Source organism: Neomonachus schauinslandi, chromosome X (genome assembly GCF_002201575.2).
Source record: "Neomonachus schauinslandi chromosome X, ASM220157v2, whole genome shotgun sequence".
Classification (NCBI taxonomy): domain Eukaryota; kingdom Metazoa; phylum Chordata; class Mammalia; order Carnivora; family Phocidae; genus Neomonachus; species Neomonachus schauinslandi.
Window position 1 is genome coordinate 61865911 of NC_058419.1, and position 20290 is coordinate 61886200.

The 20290-nt window shown below is 35.5% G+C and overlaps 1 protein-coding gene across 1 annotated transcript in view; it reads left to right on the forward strand.

The window, feature by feature from the left end:
* BRWD3 (bromodomain and WD repeat domain containing 3) overlaps positions 1-20290 on the forward strand; it is a 186998-nt gene that overhangs the window by 83994 nt on the left and 82714 nt on the right. Inside the window, exons 12-17 of the mRNA XM_021689738.1 lie at positions 8905-8945; positions 11597-11701; positions 12718-12871; positions 16781-16915; positions 17946-18074; positions 18984-19209. Coding sequence (XP_021545413.1) covers positions 8905-8945; positions 11597-11701; positions 12718-12871; positions 16781-16915; positions 17946-18074; positions 18984-19209 — 790 coding nt within the window. The remainder of the gene's footprint in view (positions 1-8904; positions 8946-11596; positions 11702-12717; positions 12872-16780; positions 16916-17945; positions 18075-18983; positions 19210-20290) is intronic.

Below are 20290 nucleotides of genomic sequence, written 5' to 3' on the forward strand. Positions count from 1 at the left end.
ACAAATCCATGGCTAACATCACACTCAATGGTGAAAAGGTGAAAGCTTTTCTCTAAGATCAGGAACAAGACAAAGATGTCCATTTTTGCCACTTTATTCAACATAGTATTGGAACTCCTAGCCACAATAATTAGCCATGTAAAAGAAATAAAGGGCATCCAGTTTGGAAAAGAAGAAGTAAAACTGTAACTATTTGAAATAACATAATTCTATATATAGAAATCCCTAAAGATTCCACTAAAAAAATTGTTAGAACTCATAAATGTATTCAGTAAAGTTGCAGGATAGAAAATCAATATACAGAAATCTTTTGTGTTTCTATACACTGAGAACGGACTATCAGAAAAAAATATACTAAAAAAAAGTCCCATTTATATTTGCTTCTAAAGAATAACATACCTAGGAATAAATTTAACCAAGGAAATGTAGATCTGCACACTGAAAACCAAAACTGATGAAAGAAATTGAAGACAAATAAATGGAAAGATATTCCATGCTCCTGAATTGGAAGAATTAATATCATGTCCAGGCTGGCTGCCCAAAGTAATCTAGAGATTACATGCAATCTCCATCAAAGTCCCAGTGGCAATTTTTAGAACTGGAACAGATATGTCTAAAATCTGTAAAAATCACAAAAGATCACAAATAGCCAAAGCAAACTTGGAAAGGAGGAAAAAGCTGGAGGCATCACCCTTCCTGATTTTAAACTATACTACAAAGTTCTAGTAATCAAAACAGTATGGTATTAGCAATAAAACAGACAAATAGATTAATGGAACAGAATAAAGAACCCAGAAATAAACCCTCACATACATGGTCAATTAATTTACAGTGAAGGAGCCAAGAATATACAATGGGGAAATGGTAGTTTCTTCAATAAGTAGTGTTGGGAAAACTGGACAGCCACATGCAAAAGAGTGAAACTATGGACCACTATTTTACACAATACACCAAAATTAACTCAAAAGTAAGACCTACCTGAGTATAGGACCTGAAATCAAAATTCTAGAAGAAAACAGGCAGTTATCAGTTTGTAACCCTCTCAGGAGCTTATTAAGTATAATCTGAAACTGGCCACTGTACTCAGATGACAAGTAAGATGCAGGCCACTCCAGGTTGGTAGGTGACAGTTTTAATAACTAAAAGGAAATTATATATAAGGCATGTCTTAGGTGGCAGCAAGACAAATGGATACCCATGGCCACCCACCAAATCTTAAAAGTTTAACAGGAGGCCTTAACTGGGTCCAGTCAAGTATACTGTGCAGGTGTTCTTAGCACTACATCATTATCTCAAGGCTTTGCCTTTGGAGCAGCCTCTGGGAGCAAGAAAGGCAAGAGGAACGCACATTCCAAGGGAGGAGGTAACAAGCCTTTGATTGCCTGGTGTCAAGCTCACAGGTCAACTGGTGGTCACATCTTTTCAATGACCTTCCACAACATTCCACCCCTCATGACTGGCTTTTATAATCTCATGTGCCCCCTTCTGAAATGGGCTCTAAGTGTTCAGCAAGGGGTTTTATTAGCATGGAGGTGGCTCCTTTGATGACTGTCTGGCTGCACTGGAGTCTAATGCCACAGCAGCAATACAGGTGCATGTAAAAGGAAACAGATTAAATAAGACAATGATTACAAAATCAATGACAACTTTTTTTTATATGATCCCTTGATCTGAGCCACTGATTTATTAAGTCTCCTAAGCTGGGGATTGGATTACTCAGGGCATTCCGTTGTATTTCATGTGATTTAATAAAGATGACACATTAGCAGATTCACTGGGGGTGATCACACAACATTGTGTTTGGATAGTGGCACAGGTACCGCCTTATGAGGCAGTAATAATGTCTAAGGCCATTTTATTTTGGAGTACAGCTTTATAAGTAATGAATACAGCTTATCAGAGACATTTCAGTGTTCAGTAAGGACAGGTTTTATTGCTATCATTCAATGCTTGCTGAGTGAATTTATTAAGGGCTTCACATTTGCTATTAATGTCTTCTAAATCTAAGCCAATGGAGGGAAAAAGGACAGTGGCAAAATGGTCTTATCAGTGGAAAAACCAAACATTTCCCCTGACTTTGAGGAGAGGGAGGTTAGCACCTTTAGAAACTTGACCTGGTTGTACATACCATACATGTTGGTCGGGGGGACAGCACTGTCAGGTGTAAAGAGATGAACTGGGGACAGGATATGTCATTACCAGGGCCCCCGTTTTCTCCATTCTTTCAGTGGTGCATGCTTCATTTCAGTTATAGTGCATTTTAACAGTCCCAGCGTGCAGCAGGACAAGGGGATATTAGTGAAGATTGAGTAGTTCTTCACCCAGGGGTGTGAAGGAATTCACCTGTCTCAGTGGGATATTGCATTGTAAATTCTAGTAGATAATTCTTTTTTAAAGAATGATGGGGCTTGGTGTTTTCCACAGTATAGTGTGTTGATCCACTGTGAGATTTTGGACAATGGCTGTTTCCAGAAACTTCTATATCTTTACAGTATTGGGTGCCTGGGCAGGGATCCCTAGTCTGGCATATGGGGCAATAGGCCCTACTCTTTGGTCATTTAAATATGTTAAAGCCTAGGACGGTACTTTTGTCCAGTTGGCCAAGGTGGTTTTGCCTGTTAAGTGTTTAATATGCTGTTTTAATATCCATTTTCCTTTCTACCAATCCTGCTGCTTGTGGGTTATAGGAGAGATGGAACCTTTATTTAATGTCACATTTTTTTTTAAAGATTTTATTTATTTATTTGACAGAGAGAGACACAGCGAGAGAGGGAACACAAGCAGGGGGGAGTCGGAGAGGGAGAAGCAGACCTCCCGCTGAGCAGGGAGCCCGCTGCGGGACTTGATCCCAGGACCCTGGGATCATGACCTGAGCCGAAGGCAGATACTTAACTACAGAGCCACCCAGGCGCCCCTTAATGTCACATTTTATTGTTCAGTCTTGCACATCATGGCCTTTGAAATGTGACCTCTGATAACTATGTTTTTGATGAGGGTATTCATACATGGTACTCAGTTTCTTAATCCCCTAATGATGACAGCCTGGTTTGCAGGGTGGCAGGGAAAAGTGTGGGTTAGACCAGATGCAGTGTCTACATAAACCAAGGCATATTTAGAACACTCACTTAGAGGAGGCCAATATAATCAATTTGCCAATTTCTCATAGGTTGGGAACTCCAGTGGATGGCCTGATTCTTTTGGCACTTGCCTTTGGTGGTGTTTAGGACACACAACATGCTGTTATTACTTTAAGTCAGTGTACTCTGAGGGCAGTCCAACATCCTTGACAATATGCCATCCTACTTGGGCATTGTGGGGGCCACTCTTTATATGCACCCAATCTGCCTAAACTACTGACAGGTCAGTAGCTAGGGCTCATTCCCAAGGTAGGGCACCAGCTTCCTGATTGCTAGGGGGGTGTCAGTGTCTTAAGAACTGGGACATGAAAAACAGTGAGAAACACTTCAGGCTCTTGCAGGTGGACCCAAATGTCATATTATATATATCTTGACCCCACAAGGACTTTTTAATGATCAGCTTCCCATTACTCAAGCCATAAATTTAATCCCTTAGAATAGTCTAATTATCAGTACAAAGGGTTAATGGCAAGGGCTCCTGAGTGATCAGCAGCCAGACCACTATGAGCTCAGTACTCTAGTTGCTGTACTGGCTGCTGTGTGAGAAGTTTTACCTGGAGTAGCACTGTGTACATTGCTAGGAGCTCTTGCTCTATGTGGATATATTGGGGTTTTGCCCCCTTCAGAGCTGGAACCAAAATCCCAGGGGCATTCTCCCCTTTTGTTATCTCTGCCGTACTGTCTGACCCATATCTTTTGGAGTCATAGACACATCAAACTCAAATGGTAGCCCTACTTAGGAGATGCTCAGAGCTTTAATCTGTTTTATTAGTATTTTTGCCTTCTCGAAGGCAGCATGCTGCTATTGTCCCCAGTCTCTTTACCAGGGAGCATAAGGAATGGGAGTGCTGTGCCAGGTGGAGATTAAAAGTCTTCCATAACCCCAAAATCCCTATAAAGGACCGCACCTCTTTCCCATTCTTAAGAGGTTGGATAGGCTTGCACCTTTTCAGTTACAGCTTTATGAGTCTTAGCTGATCAGTTGACACCTAAAACCTTATAGCAGTGTCTAGGCCTTGAATTTTCTTTGGGTTCATTGCCCATCTTCTTCCTCACAGATGTTCCTGAGCAAAGCCTGCAGGTGTCCTGCAGCAGAGGTAAATCTTTACATGTTAACATTGTATTATCAATGTGTAATGGGCCCATTTTGCTGATGTGGGGAAGGAGAACAGGGATAGGTCCCCAGCTACCATTGTATGACATATTGTGGGGCTATGCACGTAGCCTTGGGGGACCACTTGAAAGGTTCATTATTATCTCTCCAAGAAGAAAGCAATTTAATCTTAGTTATCAGAAACCTGTCAAAGTCATTTCCATGAGTGTTCTTAAAGATGAAGCACTGTTGTAGGGACTCTTTTTGCAAAGCATCAGAGCAAAACAATAACTACAAATGAGAGAAGACTTAAAAATGGTCATGTGATTTGATGAGAGTTCATTATGATGCAATGGACAAGAGAACTATAGCTGTATTCTTAAAAGATCCCCTGCCTTTTTCAGGCAATGTTTTGGTTATCTCCAGGGGTATTTATATTTCAAAGATATGATAAGATTTATAAACTTCAGGGGACAGAGAAAGATGTAAGTTTTCTCCTAGGAGTTTTGGGGTAACTGCTATTTAAGATTAGAGGTCAGAAGGTATGGGACATTTTGTCTGTTTCCTCATCAATTACCACAGCATCCCCCTCTTGATTTTCATTTTCTCCAAGATTCCACCTCTTAGCATCCTAATCAGGCTTTCTCATAAGTTCTCATATCTTAATACATGACAGCTTGTATCTTCCTAGCTTTGCAAAACAGGACACTAAGGTCCCCAATTTATTAGTTTGCTCTTCCATCTTGTCTGCCAGCCCCAGAGGTAGCAGAGTAGTGGACACTCACATATCCTTTTCTAAACTCAGCTCTTTCTAACTTGAGCTTTAGCTTCTAGTTGGGCATCATTGGCCAGCTGAACTACCCACAGTAGAAGCCCACTATGGCAACCATGTTTCCCTTCTCTGCCTCAGTGTGGTATGTGCCTTTCCTCCAACAAGTACATTAGATTGGCTGGCATTTTCTGGGTGTCCCCATATTCATGTAGTAGTCCATAAGCATCTAACATACCTGCCACCCTTCCTTACACAGAAGTTGATGGCTAATTTGGGATTTCTCCTGTGGATGCCTCATTCCCAAGGCCCATTTCTTTGGTCTCTGGGCTAGCTCACCAATTGTCAATTTACAGCCCCCTTGGGATCTTCTTGGATATAATCTGAAACTGGCCCATGTACCCAGAGGGCAAGGAAAGACCAAAGAAAGAGGTAGGCCATTCTGGGTTGGTAGGTGGCAGTTTTAATAAGCAAAGGGAATTTACACATGAAGTTTGTTTTGGGTGGCAGCAAGATGAATGGATCTTGGTGCCTGCCCACCAAATCTTAAAAGTTTATAAGGAAGCCTTAACTGAGTTCATTCAAGTATACTGTGCAGGTGTTCTCAACACCACATCATTGTCTCAAGGCTATATCCTTAGAGCAGCCTTTGGGAGCGGGAAAGGCAAGTGGAACCCATATACCAAGGATAGGGAAGAGGGTAAGGAGCCTCTGATTGCCTGGGGTCCAGCTCACAGGTCACCTGGCAGTCACATCTTTTTCATGACTTTCCCCAGCAGTGGTAAGGTCCTTGACATTGGTCTTAGTGATTTTTTTTTTTTTTTAAATCTGACTCTAAATGTAAGGGAGACAAAAGCAAAAATGAACAAATGGGACTACTTCTTAGTAAAAGGCTACTGCACAGTGAAGGAAAACATCAATAAAACAAAAAAGCAACCTAGTAGATGGGAAAGGATATTTCTAAGTAATATATCCATTAAGGGGTTAATATCCAAAATATATAAAGGATTCATATAACTCAACAACAAAAAGACAGCCCAATTAAAAATGGGTAGAGGAACTAAATAGACATTTTTTTTTTCCCTAAAGAGGATATACTGATGGCCAACAGGCACATGAAAACATGTTCAACATCACTAATTATCAGGGAAATGCAAATGAAAACCACAATGTGATATCACCTCATACCTATTAGAATGGCTGTTATCAAAAAGGCAAGAAATAACAAGTGTTGGAGAAGATGTGGAGAAAAGGATACTCTTGTACACTATTGGTGGGAATGTAAATGTAAATTGGTGTAGCCACTATGGAAAGCAGTATGGAGATTTGTCAAAAAATTAAAAATAGAACGACCATAGGATCCAGATATTCCACTTCTGAGTATTTATTGATGAATATAAAAACACTAATTCAAGTAGATATATGCACCCCTATGTTCATTGCAGCAGTGTTTATAGTAGCCAGAATATGGAAACAACCTAAGTGTCTATCCATGGATGAATGGATAAAGATGTGGTACACACACACGCACACACACACACTGGAATACTACTCAGCCACACATAGGGAAATCTTGCCATTTGTGACAATACAGATGGACCTTGAGGGTATTGTGCTAAGTGAAAAATCTGATGGAAAAAGGCAAATAACATGATTTCACTATGTGTGGATTCTAAAATAACAAAACAAATGAACAAACCAAACCAAACAAAAACAAACTCATAGATACACAGATCCGTGATTACCAGAGGGGAAAGGGTGTTGGGGGATGGCTTAGAGGGCTTATTTGTATGGTGATGGATGGTAATTAGACTTGCAGTGGTTATCACTTTATAGTATATACAAATATCCAATTATAATATTGTACAGCTGAAACTTATATAATGCTATATGCCCATTTTACCTCAATAAATAATAAAAGACATGTTAAGTATATCTTGAGAAAAAATAATTTGCTAATTTAGCTTGTTGATTTTAGTTTGATTATTTTCAGAATGCCATCACGGACTCCTAAAATCTAATCCTACTCAGTTATCAATAACAACAGGGAACAGCTTTATACCTGGGTGACAGCCATTGGTGGCTGGCCATTGGTGACTGGACCTTTTCTTCAAAGCTATTTCTACTTTCTTTTTTTAGGAAGCTTGGAGCCAGTAATTTTTTTTTTCATATCCCTGTGAACCTTTCATCTCTTTCTCCTCTTCCTTTCCTTACCTTTTTCTCTAGATAATTATTTACTATGGTGTATGGGAGTACTTGTTTTTCAGCTCACTATACATCTCATATACCTTATTGTCAAAGCTGTATAGTCAGCAATTGAAAACACTCAGCTTTGCAAGTGTTAAGATTACTGTTTTTAGTACTGTTGACCTCTCATTTGGAATAGTATTAGTGTACATCAATAAAATACACACAGTTTCCCTGAATCATGACTATTAGAAAAAGATACTTTGTGAGTTACAAAATCAATCATGTTCCTGAAATTTGTACTAAAAGAGACCTGTTAGAAACCTTCTCCTTGAGCTTTTGGAAACAGCCTCCTGATTTTGTCCCGTCCCGTAAGCATAATTGAACAGTTACTTATGAATCATTACTGAACCAAGCTGAGCTCTCACCTTGCTGTTACTTATTCCTAGATACTAAAATCCTGGAATATTATTTAAATTGTGAAAGAGAAAAACTTAGGAAATATATAAAGATCTCAGTCTGAGACTATCCAGTGGGAGAAATCCATTTGTACTAGAGTATGCAAAGGAGGCATCTTTACAATTACCACCCAAGCAGGGTATGTATACAAGTGCAGTCAAGTTTATTGAGAGCTGAGTGAGGAGGTAGTAGAAACAACGGGCAAGAATTGAATGGGGGAAAGATGAAGAAAAATTGATTATTAGAGTTTTGTGCGTTTTTTTGCCAGGGGTCCAGCTAAGGGACCCCTGGCAAAAAGAAGAAAGTCAAATAACCTAATTATTCCCTGTTGAAGTCAGTGGCTACTGTTAGTTATCATAAATAAGGTGTACTTTCACAACATCTAAAACCAGTTATTGCAACTGGCAGTGAGAATCCAGAATCTGTCTGATAAATACTATAGTGAAATCATGGAGCAGTATGAATATAACTCTGAACATATGAAGACAGTTTAATAATGATTTTTTAAAATTGAAAAATAATTGAAATAAATAAAATGAAAAATAAAGATATTTAGTATTTGAGCTTTTTATTAAAAATTCAAATGCAGTTCAGTAACTGAGTATTTTGTGAAAATATGTACAACATTTGAGGGTACATTTTAGCTTTATTATCAAGGAATAAAGAGAAGGAAAATGCATATTCTGGCTTATACTTTAATCTTCTCATCACTATAATACACATTATATTTGTAAAAGTATAGTTTAATCATTATAAAAGAAGATTCAAAGAGAAGTATCTAAACTATTGTACCTAAAGACAGATGAATCTGTCTTTGTAAAATAAATAATCCGTGTGAGAGGCTGGAAATGATTGATTTATTTTCTGAAATTAAAAAAAAAAATTTAATTGGGAAATTTACTTCAACTGCTATTAAATCTGTTACTTTAGGGTTGAATTTTAGGTTAGTGTGCTGTCCTATCATGGGGGACATAAAACTAGTATCTATTCAAAACTGTCTCTTGAGATTATGATTTAGAAACAGGTTTGCTTATGTCTGGTTTGTTTCAAATTACTGCTAATAAGTATTCTTCCTCAGTTAATGCATTGTTTCAGCCTTCATTAATTTTTTAAAGAAAATTAGAGTTTTTTCCAAGAAAATTATAGCATTAAAAACTCTACTCCATGATGCTTTTGCATGTGAATTTGAAGGGAAGAGTACTTTATTTGTTTTACAAATAAATTAACTCTAACCAAAATTCTGTTGTTTTATGTCTTAGGACAAAGTTGTTGCTGTTCAGTTCTGTAACAATGGAGACAGGTAACTATGTAGTACATATCTGTGTAAACAGATGTTTGACATATTTTACTTCTATTCCTTCAGAAGTAGCTCCTTCTACTGTAGTACTTTATTTCTGTTCAGTTTCTTAAGCTGAAAGCCCTTGTCTATTTCTGATGACATCCTTACCCCATCTCTTTTAAACTCCATCTCTACTACTCCAAGTAGTAGCCATACTTTATCAGTTCTTCCTTTCTGAGTGATTTCTTTTTTGTTTATTTTGTTTTTCCATTTCTATTATCACTCACTTTAGCCAAGGATTTTATTTTTTGACCCATTACCTTCAGTTTTCTTCTCCTTTCTAAATATATCCTGTCCATTTCTGCCAGATCCACATTGCTCTGTTCAGAAAACTTTAGTGTTTCCTCTTTGTCTATAGAATAGAATTCAAATGTCTTAGCCTTGAATTCAGAACTTTCTATAACTTAACTTAGACCTACATTCTTTTCTCATTTACTATTCCCCATATAAATCATTATATTTAGCCTAATTGACTTAATCATTGCTCCTGTTATATCCATATATCTATATTTTTTCTCTCATTCATTGCTTTGCTTATACTTTACCTCACACCATTCTTACCCAAAAATATCACCCCTACTCCCCCCTCACTCCTTCTGTTTTCCTCCTACAGCCTTCCTCTCCCTTTCGCTCTCCTTCACTCTATTTTTTTTTTCCCTCCAGTCCCTTTCTCTTATTTTCTAAGTCCTGTCTTCCCATGTTCTACCTGAAGCCTTTTCTGACTGCTCCAGATTTTAGCCATATTGTCTTCCTCTGAACATCTGTATTACTTATTGTCTCTCCTACTCATATGATACATATTTCCTGTGTCTGTAAACTCAGACATTATATGTAGGTATTTGTGTACCCTCTCAAATGTTTGATCCCAAAAGGATGATAATCTTTTGCCCTGGTCTAAAAATTGACCTAAAAATAGATTTTAAAATGTAGCCACTTAACATAAATGTGTATCCATATATTTCTATAAGGACTTTATGTGGGTGACCATGTTTTAATTTAATTTAATTTAATTTTTTTGACCATGTTTTATTTTTAAATATTTTTCAGACAGTGGGTGATTGCTATGATGAATTTGTTCATCTTTATTAAATGCAAGAGTAAATAATGATGGTCCACATAGAGTGAAGTTTATATTAGGAGTGAGAAAGCCTTCAGATAATTTTTTGAGGTTGATTAATTGCACTATACTGAGTTATACACTTGAAGGTTTGTACAGCTATGATTCTTTCATGCTAGAGGAATCTGAAGTTTTTAATTCATTGCCTTTTCCCTAAAGGAGAAACATTATTTTGTCTCCATTAGTTATGAACAATAACTAATGGACAATAAACAAAGGATGTCCAATTTTACTAATAGTTAAAGATGCAGTTTAGAATAAAAGTAACATTTTTTTTGTTTCAGAGTGACAAGATAATGAAGAATGTTAGCACCCAGTATTGCCAAGGGTTTAGGGAAAACGGGCACTCACTCTCCCACAACTTTTGAAGAGACTGTAAAGTGTTAAAAAACTTTTCAGGGAAATTATTCATCAAAAACTTTAAAAATGTGCTGACCATTTGACTCAGCAAAGATATGTATAAGGTTGTACAACGATATGTATAGAGATACTCATCACAACATTATTTATAATGGTGAAGAATGGAAATAGTATAAATATTTATCATTAGGGAGTTGATTAAATAAATTTTGATTCATCCAAATAGTTGAATACTTACTAAAAGTGACAGTAGTTTTATTTATAAACCTAGAGATATATCTATAAAATAACCCTTAGGGGAAAACACAAAACATTATATGTAGTACAATTCTGTTTCCTGTAGGGGGAAATATATAAGTGTATATGTATGTCTTTAATAAAGTCTGGTGGAATAGAAATGAAAGTATGAACAGTGATAAAATTATGGGTGAATGAATGTATTTTTGTAAGTTTTATTGAGATATAATGCACATAACATAACTTCTCTGTTTTTTAGTGTATTCATGGGGTTGTGCAACCTTTACCACAGTTTTAGAACATTTTTAGCACCCCAAAAAGAATTTCCATACCCTTTAGTTATCACTCCCCAATATGTTTACACCCCCACCCTTAACTCTGGGCAACCTTTAATCTAGTTTTTATCTTTATAGATTTGCCTGTTCTGGAAATTTTATATAAATTGAATTATACATATGTGGTTTTTTGTGACCGACTTCTTTCACTAAGCGTAATGTTTTCGAGATTTAGTCATGTTGCAGCATGTATCATTATTTCTTTTTATTGCTGAATACTATTTGTATGGATACCATAATTTGTTTATCCCTTTATTAGTTGATGGACATTTGGATTGTTACCACTTTTTGGCTTATGAGGAATAATGCCATGGATATTCATGTACAAGTTTTTCTGTGGACTTAATGTTTCATTTCTCTTGGATTTATACCTGGGAGTAGAATTGTTGAGTTATATGGTGACTGTTTATCATTTTGAGGCACTGCCAAACTGTGTTCCAAAATGTGTAATTTTCATTACCCCCAGTAGCGTATGGGGATGAACATAATACTTTCATAATTAGAAAAAAAGTGATTTATATTTTGGAAAAAGTAATAAGGATATTTTAACTGTTTCTTTGCAGTTTAAGATTTGTTAGTGGAAGTCGAGATGGAACAGCAAGAATTTGGCAATATCAGCAACAAGAATGGAAGAGTATAGTGCTAGATATGGCTACTAAAATGACTGGGTAAGATTGGATGTTAGTATAGTATCTTCTGATTTACTGAATTATATTTCATAATGAAAATATCTTTTTAGATTAGTAAATAGTTTGGAGTTCATTGGTAGACCTGAAGTTTGTGTCTCTATTTAGTCTCTAAGTAAATTGCCTTTTGCTGTTGATTGACAGACTGGACGATAGAAACATTGCTGAGTCATTCAAAATTCTGGTCTCTTGTGACCCAAAGATCTCTACTCTGCTAATGCCCACAGAGTTATTTTCTGCCTTAGTTTTCTATAGGTCATTTTTAATATCTATCTATACTACTTTCTACTTTGAGGGTTGTCCCTATTAAATGTCATCATAAGTTTAACTATTTCTCTGTCTTACTGATGTTACCTTTATAATGTTTCATATTGTTAGCATTCCTACTCAACATTATAAGTATACTTAATCAGCATTCTGTTTCATCGTCTTCCCTGTTGATTGGACGATACATAATTACATCTTTAGGACATTACAGTTTCTATAGGGTAAGGCCCTGACATTAATTATCTTCCTAATAACAATATAGAACTGACATTGTAGTCCTAGCCAGCTATTCATATCATGTTCAACTAAAAGTTAATGAATTTCTTGCTGTTCTTTTATAAGACCTATTAGTTTCAAAATTTATTATTTAAGGGAGTAAAGTGACCATTCTATGTTTTCTTCATATTTTCTGGTAGCCAAAATGACCTTGTATTTTATTTTTCAAGGGATTCGTAGATTTTTTTCTAGTTTCACCTTTTTTTTGTTCTTGTGTAACTAACTACAAAATTTTGTCATTTTGTGCCTTTTGTCTTCCTAAAATAAGCTTATGGGTCTTGCCCTACTTAGGTACTTTTAATATTTTATTTTGTGAGTACTTAAAAGTATAGTTTAGGATTTTTTTATCTAAAAATTTATAAGCTACTGGAGATATTTTTTTCATAATTTTCTATTTTAGATGTACCTTTGTTAATAATTTACAATGTATGAATACTGCAAATTATTTTATTTAGGAATAATTTGCCATCTGGAGAAGACAAGGTCACTAAACTTAAGGTGACTATGGTGGCCTGGGATCGCTATGACACCACAGTTATTACTGCAGTGAACAATTTTCTTTTGAAAGTATGGAATTCTCTTACAGGGCAACTTCTTCATACTTTATCTGTAAGTATTTTTGGAATAATTAAAATGATCAAAAAGGGTGTTTTTCCAGAAGACAGGAAATTTAAATTTTAGTTTACTTTCTGTGACTTACTGTCTCTTGGAGAAGTAAATATTTCAGTCACCTTTGTTGACATATCTGCAAAATAAAGATGGCACATGGTATAGCTGCTAAAAGCAGGTATGAAAACATTTCAAGGTCCTTTTGAGGTCTGATAATTACTTATTTTGTTAAATGCAGTCAAGGATATATAAGTTATTTTGTTTTTAGCATGAGTTGGGATTTTTGTTATTGTTTTAGGGGTAGAGCTAACTTTATTTTGACAAGGGTATCCTTGTCAAAGGGATTCTACTTTCTACTTTCAGGGATTCATTTATGCAAGAAGTAGAGGTAAGAGGAAAAAGTAGGCGAAAAAGGTGGCTTTTCTTCTTTTTTGTTGTAGTAAAAGGTGTAATATTTGTGGCATGAAAAACTGATAGGATTAACAGCAGAAGTCACATAGGTGGCATTGTTTGTTGGTTTAGCATGTACACTTCAGGTTAAATGCCACTTAAAAGCCTTATTTCCTATCTGCTTCAGTTATCAGTTCCTAAATACTTTAAGGACAGGGCCAAGTGATTGCCATATGGTTTACAAAGTATTAAGTGATAAGGACTAGAATCCAGTTCTCATGACTCAATTTACTTTGTAGTATACCATAGTATCCATCCTTATTTAACTCCTTTGTAAGATAGTCTTATTTATAACCTCTGAGATTTCTAAAGATTTGTTTAATTTTGGAAGGAATTCCATATACCTCCCAATTCTTGTTCCTAAATAAAACCCTGACACTGTGTTAGTGGAGTTTTAGATTCTTTTTTTTTTTTTTTTATCTGCTTAGCCAATTCTTTATCCCCTTCTGCCTTTCCCTATTCCCCAATGTAAGTTTCTGTTAATATGTATAGAAAAATCTATACTATTTGCTTGATTCTTTATTAGGAGGTGTTTGTCTACACGGCATGCTCCAAGAGAAATATAATATGAGCCACATATGTAATATTAATTTTTCTAGTAGCCACAACAGAAAAAGTAAAGCACAACAGGTGAAATTAATTTTAATAATATATTTCATTTAACCCAGTATATCCAAAATAGTAGTATTTCAACATGTAACTAATATGAAAATTATTAATTTTAACTATTTCATATTTTTAAAATACTAAATCTTTGAAATCTAGTGTGTATTTTACACTTACACAACATCTCAATTTGGACTAGCCGCATTTCAAATGCTTAATAGCCATATGTAGCTATTAAATACAGTATTAGACAGCACAAGTCTATATATCTAAAAATCACAGTTTCAAAGTTCATGTCATAGCCACTGGTTTTATAGATCTGTGTAAAATTCTGTCCTAACAAGTACCTTAATTTAGAATTCTGTTTAGTGGTACTCTTCCCATGGGTTGATTAATGGGTCATCTTTTTCAGTGAATTTTACTGAAAAAATTTTAGAACAGACTTTTTATTTTTAGACCTTGTTAACAGTCAAATCTACTTAGTTTTGATATTTATCTTTTCTGTGTTAACAATTTGTTTATTGGGGTCTTAGCGTGGTGTAAAGTTCTTCCACTCAGCAAATACTTACTGAGCATCTACTGTGTGCCAGCAACTGAGTTAGATGTTAGGAATAAATAGTAAATTAGAGAGTCCCCATCATCCTGGGATTTACAGCCTATTAAGAAAAAAATTAAAAAAAAACCACACAAAATAAATAAATGGTCCGAAGAAAGAAGTGGAAAATACAATGCAAGTTTCTAATAGGGTGACCAAACCTGGTCTAAACCTATTTGACCCTAGTCAAAATAGGGTCAGAGAAGATTCCTAAGGCAGTTAAATTTGGGATAAGATTTGAAAGATAGATAGAAATTACCCACGTCTCAGCCTAAATGTCACCTCCTTGACAAGGCCTTTCCTGATCAAACAATCTAGAGTAGCCTTCCAGTCTTTATCTTATTCTATCACCTTGCTTTCTTTTCATCATAGTGTTTATCACTACCTGGTATTTTCTTGTTTGTTTATTTTCTGTCTCAATATGGTAGGATATCGATAAATATTTGATAAATTACATATGTGAGAGAGTTGGGAGGTCCTTACAGGAAGAGGGAAGAGCACATCAAAGGTCTTCAGATAGAAGGGAGTTGAAAGAAAGCCAATTTTTGGCTAGAGCACAGAGAACAAAGAGTGTCACCAGATAGGTTTGGAGAAATGGAGAGACGCCAGACCATTCAGGGTCTTATAGGATCTATCCTAGACCAACAGTAAACCATTAAAAGATTTAAATGCTAAGGAATGACATGTGAATTTTGCTTTTGAAGAATACCATATAATTCTGGCAACAGAATAGAGAGAATTGGAATGAAGATAAGAGTGACTCTGGTATAATGTAGGAGTCTATGGTAGGATGGGCCATGATGATAATTTGGATTTGTGTGGCAGTGATGAAAATAGAGGTGTGCTTAATAAATAAAAATAAGGCAGATGATACATCTTAAGACATTACTGAATTTGGTTAGGTTTTGTTCCCTATGATCCAGTGACTATGTCCTATCCTATGACATGTGACCAACAAATAAAATCCCCTATTTAAAAGCCTCTCTTTTCCAGTGTACACTGAAATAGTTGTATCATTATCATTTGAGTTTAACAAAGTAGTTTTATTGTTTACTCATTAGGAACCTGAGAAAGTATTTGTTATATGCTATATTTAGCATATAACAAAGAAGTAATTTTTTTAGTGGTCACTGGGAAGAGTCTTGGTAAACTTTCAGTTGTAAGAGTATTTATTGCAATGGGATTTTACCTACACATTTTGAGCCAGTGTGCAGTTATTTTTTAATAAGTTATATTTTTGTACATAAAGGTAACATGGTAGGGTGCTCTATTCCATTTTTTATACACTGATTTAGGATAAAATGCACTTTTTAGGGTCATAAGATATGATGATTTCTAAAAACTCCTGATGTGTAATATGCTGATGTGTTCCTAAGTGAAATGCAACTTCAGGATGTCATGCATGCTTTTCTAAGACTTGGAGCCTATCGTTAATCATGTATTCTCCTTAACAATGACCTGAATCAAGTGTTGGCAAACTATTTCTTTAAGAGGCCAGATAGTATTTTAGGCTTTGCAGGCCACATATAGTCTCTGTTGCATATTCTTTGTTTTTTTGAAGCCTTTTAATGTAAAAACCATTCTTAGGTCACAGGCTCTATGTACAAAAATGTCTGGGAGCTAGATTTGGCCTGAAGGCTATAGTTGCAGACTCCTGATCTAAGGTCTCTATATACTGATATCGGTAAGGGAAACATATATAGAGAGCATTGGTTTTCAAACTTTTTTAGCAACAAACCCATTTTTCAGATAGCATATTAAATGAAACCTTCAACTGTAAAGTAGATAAAGGGCAGAGCCACTATGCTTTTTTATTTGAATGTACCATGGGGCCTTCCAAAATCTAATTTGAATACTAGGGATAGAGAGTGCTGGATAAAGAACAATGAAGGTTTGTGTGTTATCTCTGTGGCAGAATTGGGTGTTAATGAAAGATTCTGTTTGTCCCATTTTCTGTGGGTCTTAAATAGCAGAGTCATAGAAATACAAATTATATTTCAGGGGCCTGGTTAATGAGCTGTAACTGTTTGGGACTACACTTTAAACACCTTCCTTGGTCTTCTGTATTGAATACTTTTTGAAATCAGCACCTAAACATATAAGGAACCCTAACTGAACTATTTCTTTTAGTGTCCATGTAGTAAATGCTGTGGTGTACATCATCTGCGTGGGATTAATAGCACACTCCTGAGATCTTTTGGCCAAATAAACCAAATACTTGGTGTTGCTTTTCATTTTTAATATTGATTTTATCACAGGGACATGATGATGAAGTATTTGTTTTGGAAGCACATCCATTTGATCAAAGGATCATACTTTCAGCGGGTCATGATGGGAACATTTTTATTTGGGACCTTGACCGGGGAACCAAAATTCGGAATTATTTTAACATGGTAAGAAAAATCTGTGTTTAGTTCATATTAAAACAGACATCTCTTATATGACAACTTGGTAATTAAAGTATACTTAGTGCCAAGGAACCTTTGTCATCTGTGTTTAAATCCATACAATAACTTAGAGAATGTCTCAAGACCTGAGAGTAAGGCCAATCAAGAATTACACCTTTCAGAGTGACTCTGTTATCATGGCATTAGCATTTTCCAAATTCTTGTCCCCAGCTCTAAATTCTAGAAACTCAAATTTAATAAGCTTTTGGAGGTAACAGTAACCAAACTCACAAAAAGGTTAATGTTTAAACAATAATCGTAATGTATGAATCATAACAGTGACTGTATTGTATCTGCTTCTGGTAAACTCCATGTGGCTTAGTTAGTAATCAGGAAGTTGTTTGGCAAACATGGAATTGGAGGTATAGATACTCTTAAGATACATTTCATACAAACCATGGGAAAATCTGGTGAGCTACCTCTTTTTCCAGCAGAACACCCTCCTATGGTAATGGGAATTACTCACATACTCCATATTTAGTGTTAGTTCTGAGGAAACATTTCTAAATTGTCAACCTTTGAGCTTCCTTTTATAGGCTTTGTAAGTTCGAGAGTGTTAATATCCCCTGTCTTTTGTTAGTAAAATTGATTTATGTGTTTTATTTTAGGAAGGTTATTTTAAGGTTTGCTTGCATTATAATTTAAGGTGTGAAGATACTATCTTGATTTTGCTGAGATAGCACTTTTGTCATTTTGGTCGTGTTTAGGTCTTTTTTATTCTCAGTCACTCATTTAGTACTTCTTGAGATACAACATTGCTAGTAATGTTTGATACCATCCATCTATTGCATTTTGATTCTTCCTAATTTCTTTCAGAGCTTTACTGTTTCAGTGGGGTTCTGGCAACAGAAGCCAGAGAGTACATTGGAATGTAGATGCATCACAGAATCCAAGATATTAGGAAGCAGAATCTATTGCCTACTTACTTGAAAATTACCTCTTAAAGATGACTTAAAGTGACTCCTCTAAATTTCAGATTGAAGGCCAAGGCCATGGTGCAGTGTTTGATTGTAAATTTTCACCAGATGGAAACCATTTTGCCTGCACAGACTCTCATGGGCATTTGCTGCTTTTTGGTTTTGGATGCAGTAAATACTATGAAAAGGTTAGTCTGTTTGATTTTTGTTATAGACTATAATTTTGGATTGTATCATTCATAAATCTTATTTGAAGTCTTCCAGTTAATAAGGGTCATTGAGTGTCAATAGATATAAAATAACAAAGTCACCTTTCTTGACAAAAGTTTTCATCACTGCCAGAACATAGACTTGGCAGTTTGAATCACTATTAAGATATAGGGTGATGTAGATAAAAAATTCATTAGGAAATCCTTTTGCTTAGAACATATTCTCCGTACTGCCCTTCAGGTATAATGGAGAACAACTTTACCAGATTGCATCCTCTAACTTATCATAAATTAGAAATAAACAGCTGGTGACCAAATGTTAATTTTCTTGCTTGGCCACTTTACCTATTATCCATCTTGTTAAAATACTTTGGAAGCTAGCTTAAATGGTTCTTTATATTTTATTAGCTATGAATTTGAAATAGATTATGGATTCTTAGAATTGGAAGAGAACTCAGAATCATTGAATTTAGCTCAATACCTATCATCTTTGAGTATTTTTTATGTATTTGGTATTTACTTGCTTTGCCATTTATATTATACTCCCTCTATCCTTATTTGAATAGAAATAAGCAATAAAAATAGCTAGAAATGTTTGTATGTTTACAACTTAAGTAAAAATACCTAACTTTATCTACTGTGGCATTGCTCTCCTTCATATGCTAATTGGAGAAATATGATCTAGGACCAGAAAGTAATACAGATTATAGGATTTTGTGGAGAAGAGATAAGATTAGTATTTAAGTGATTCATTTCTACCTAGAGGGAACATAAAGCAGTAGAGGGCTATAAGAGTATGTAAAAAGTGTCTGATTTGAAAAATGCATTCTCTCTAGGAATAAAATTTAATTCCCTATGCATGTTAAATACTTAAAACCTGTCATAAAGATTCCAGATCAGATGTTCTTCCACACGGATTATCGACCTCTTATCCGTGATGCCAACAACTATGTACTGGATGAACAAACCCAACAAGCTCCTCACCTCATGCCTCCCCCATTCTTGGTGGATGTTGATGGCAATCCTCATCCTACAAAATTCCAAAGACTAGTACCAGGACGGGAAAATTGTAAAGATGAACAACTTATACCACAGCTGGGATATGTGGCTAATGGTATGTTATCTCAAAACATTTTGCAAAATGTTATACTTGCTGCTGTTCTCTTTGTATGTCCCTTGCTAAACTCTGTAGTAGGTTATACCATATTTTACCTAACACTTCTATTAATTTTCAGTTGCATAGTACTTACCAGAGTAGTTTTACATTTTTATATCACTTAAACACAGATAAATGGATTAGGACAACAAGCATATTCTCAAGCAGAGAATGTCTTGACCTGCTTCCTTAGAACCCTGAACATTAAATGTACTAACTTTAGTGTGTCAAGCTTTTCTCACTGCTGAAATTCCACTGCTATTATTATTGGTTTTTTGATTTGACAGTCCATAATTAATGGACCGAAGATGAGGAAATTTCAAAAACCAAAAACTGGGAAATGGCCATTTACCCATTCTCTTGTGTGAAATGCAAAGAATTATTTAGTGTTTAAATAACAGTCAATCCTGGAGGATATAAAGGAAGCAGTGATGAGCATGATGCATGATGTAAGGATACTAGAATAAGACACTGAAAAATACTATTCCCTGTCAAAGCAACTCTTCTTTTTCAAATTTTAATTCCAGTATGGTTAATATGCAGTGTTATATCTGTTTCAGGCATACTATATAGTGATTCAAGAATTCCATGTATCACCCCGTGCTCATCACAACAAGTGCACATTTTAATCCCTATCACCTATTTGACCCATGCCCCACCTACCTCCCCCTACTAACCATCAGTTTGTTCTCTATAGTTAAGAGACTATTTCCTGGCTTGTCTCTCTCTCTTTTATTTTCCTTTGCTCATTTGTTTTGTTTCTTAAATTCCACATATGAATGAAGTAATACAGTATTTATCTTTCTCCAACTGACTTATTTCAATTAACATTACACTCTCTAGCTCTATCCCTGTCATTGCAAATGGCAAGATTCCATCCTTTTTTTATGCCTGAATAATATTCCATTGTGTATTTGTGTGTGTGTGTGTATACATACTATATCTTCTTCATTCATTAATTTATTGATGGACACTTGGGCTGCTTCTATATTTTGGCTATTGTAAATAATGCTGCTATAAACTTAGGGGTACATTTATC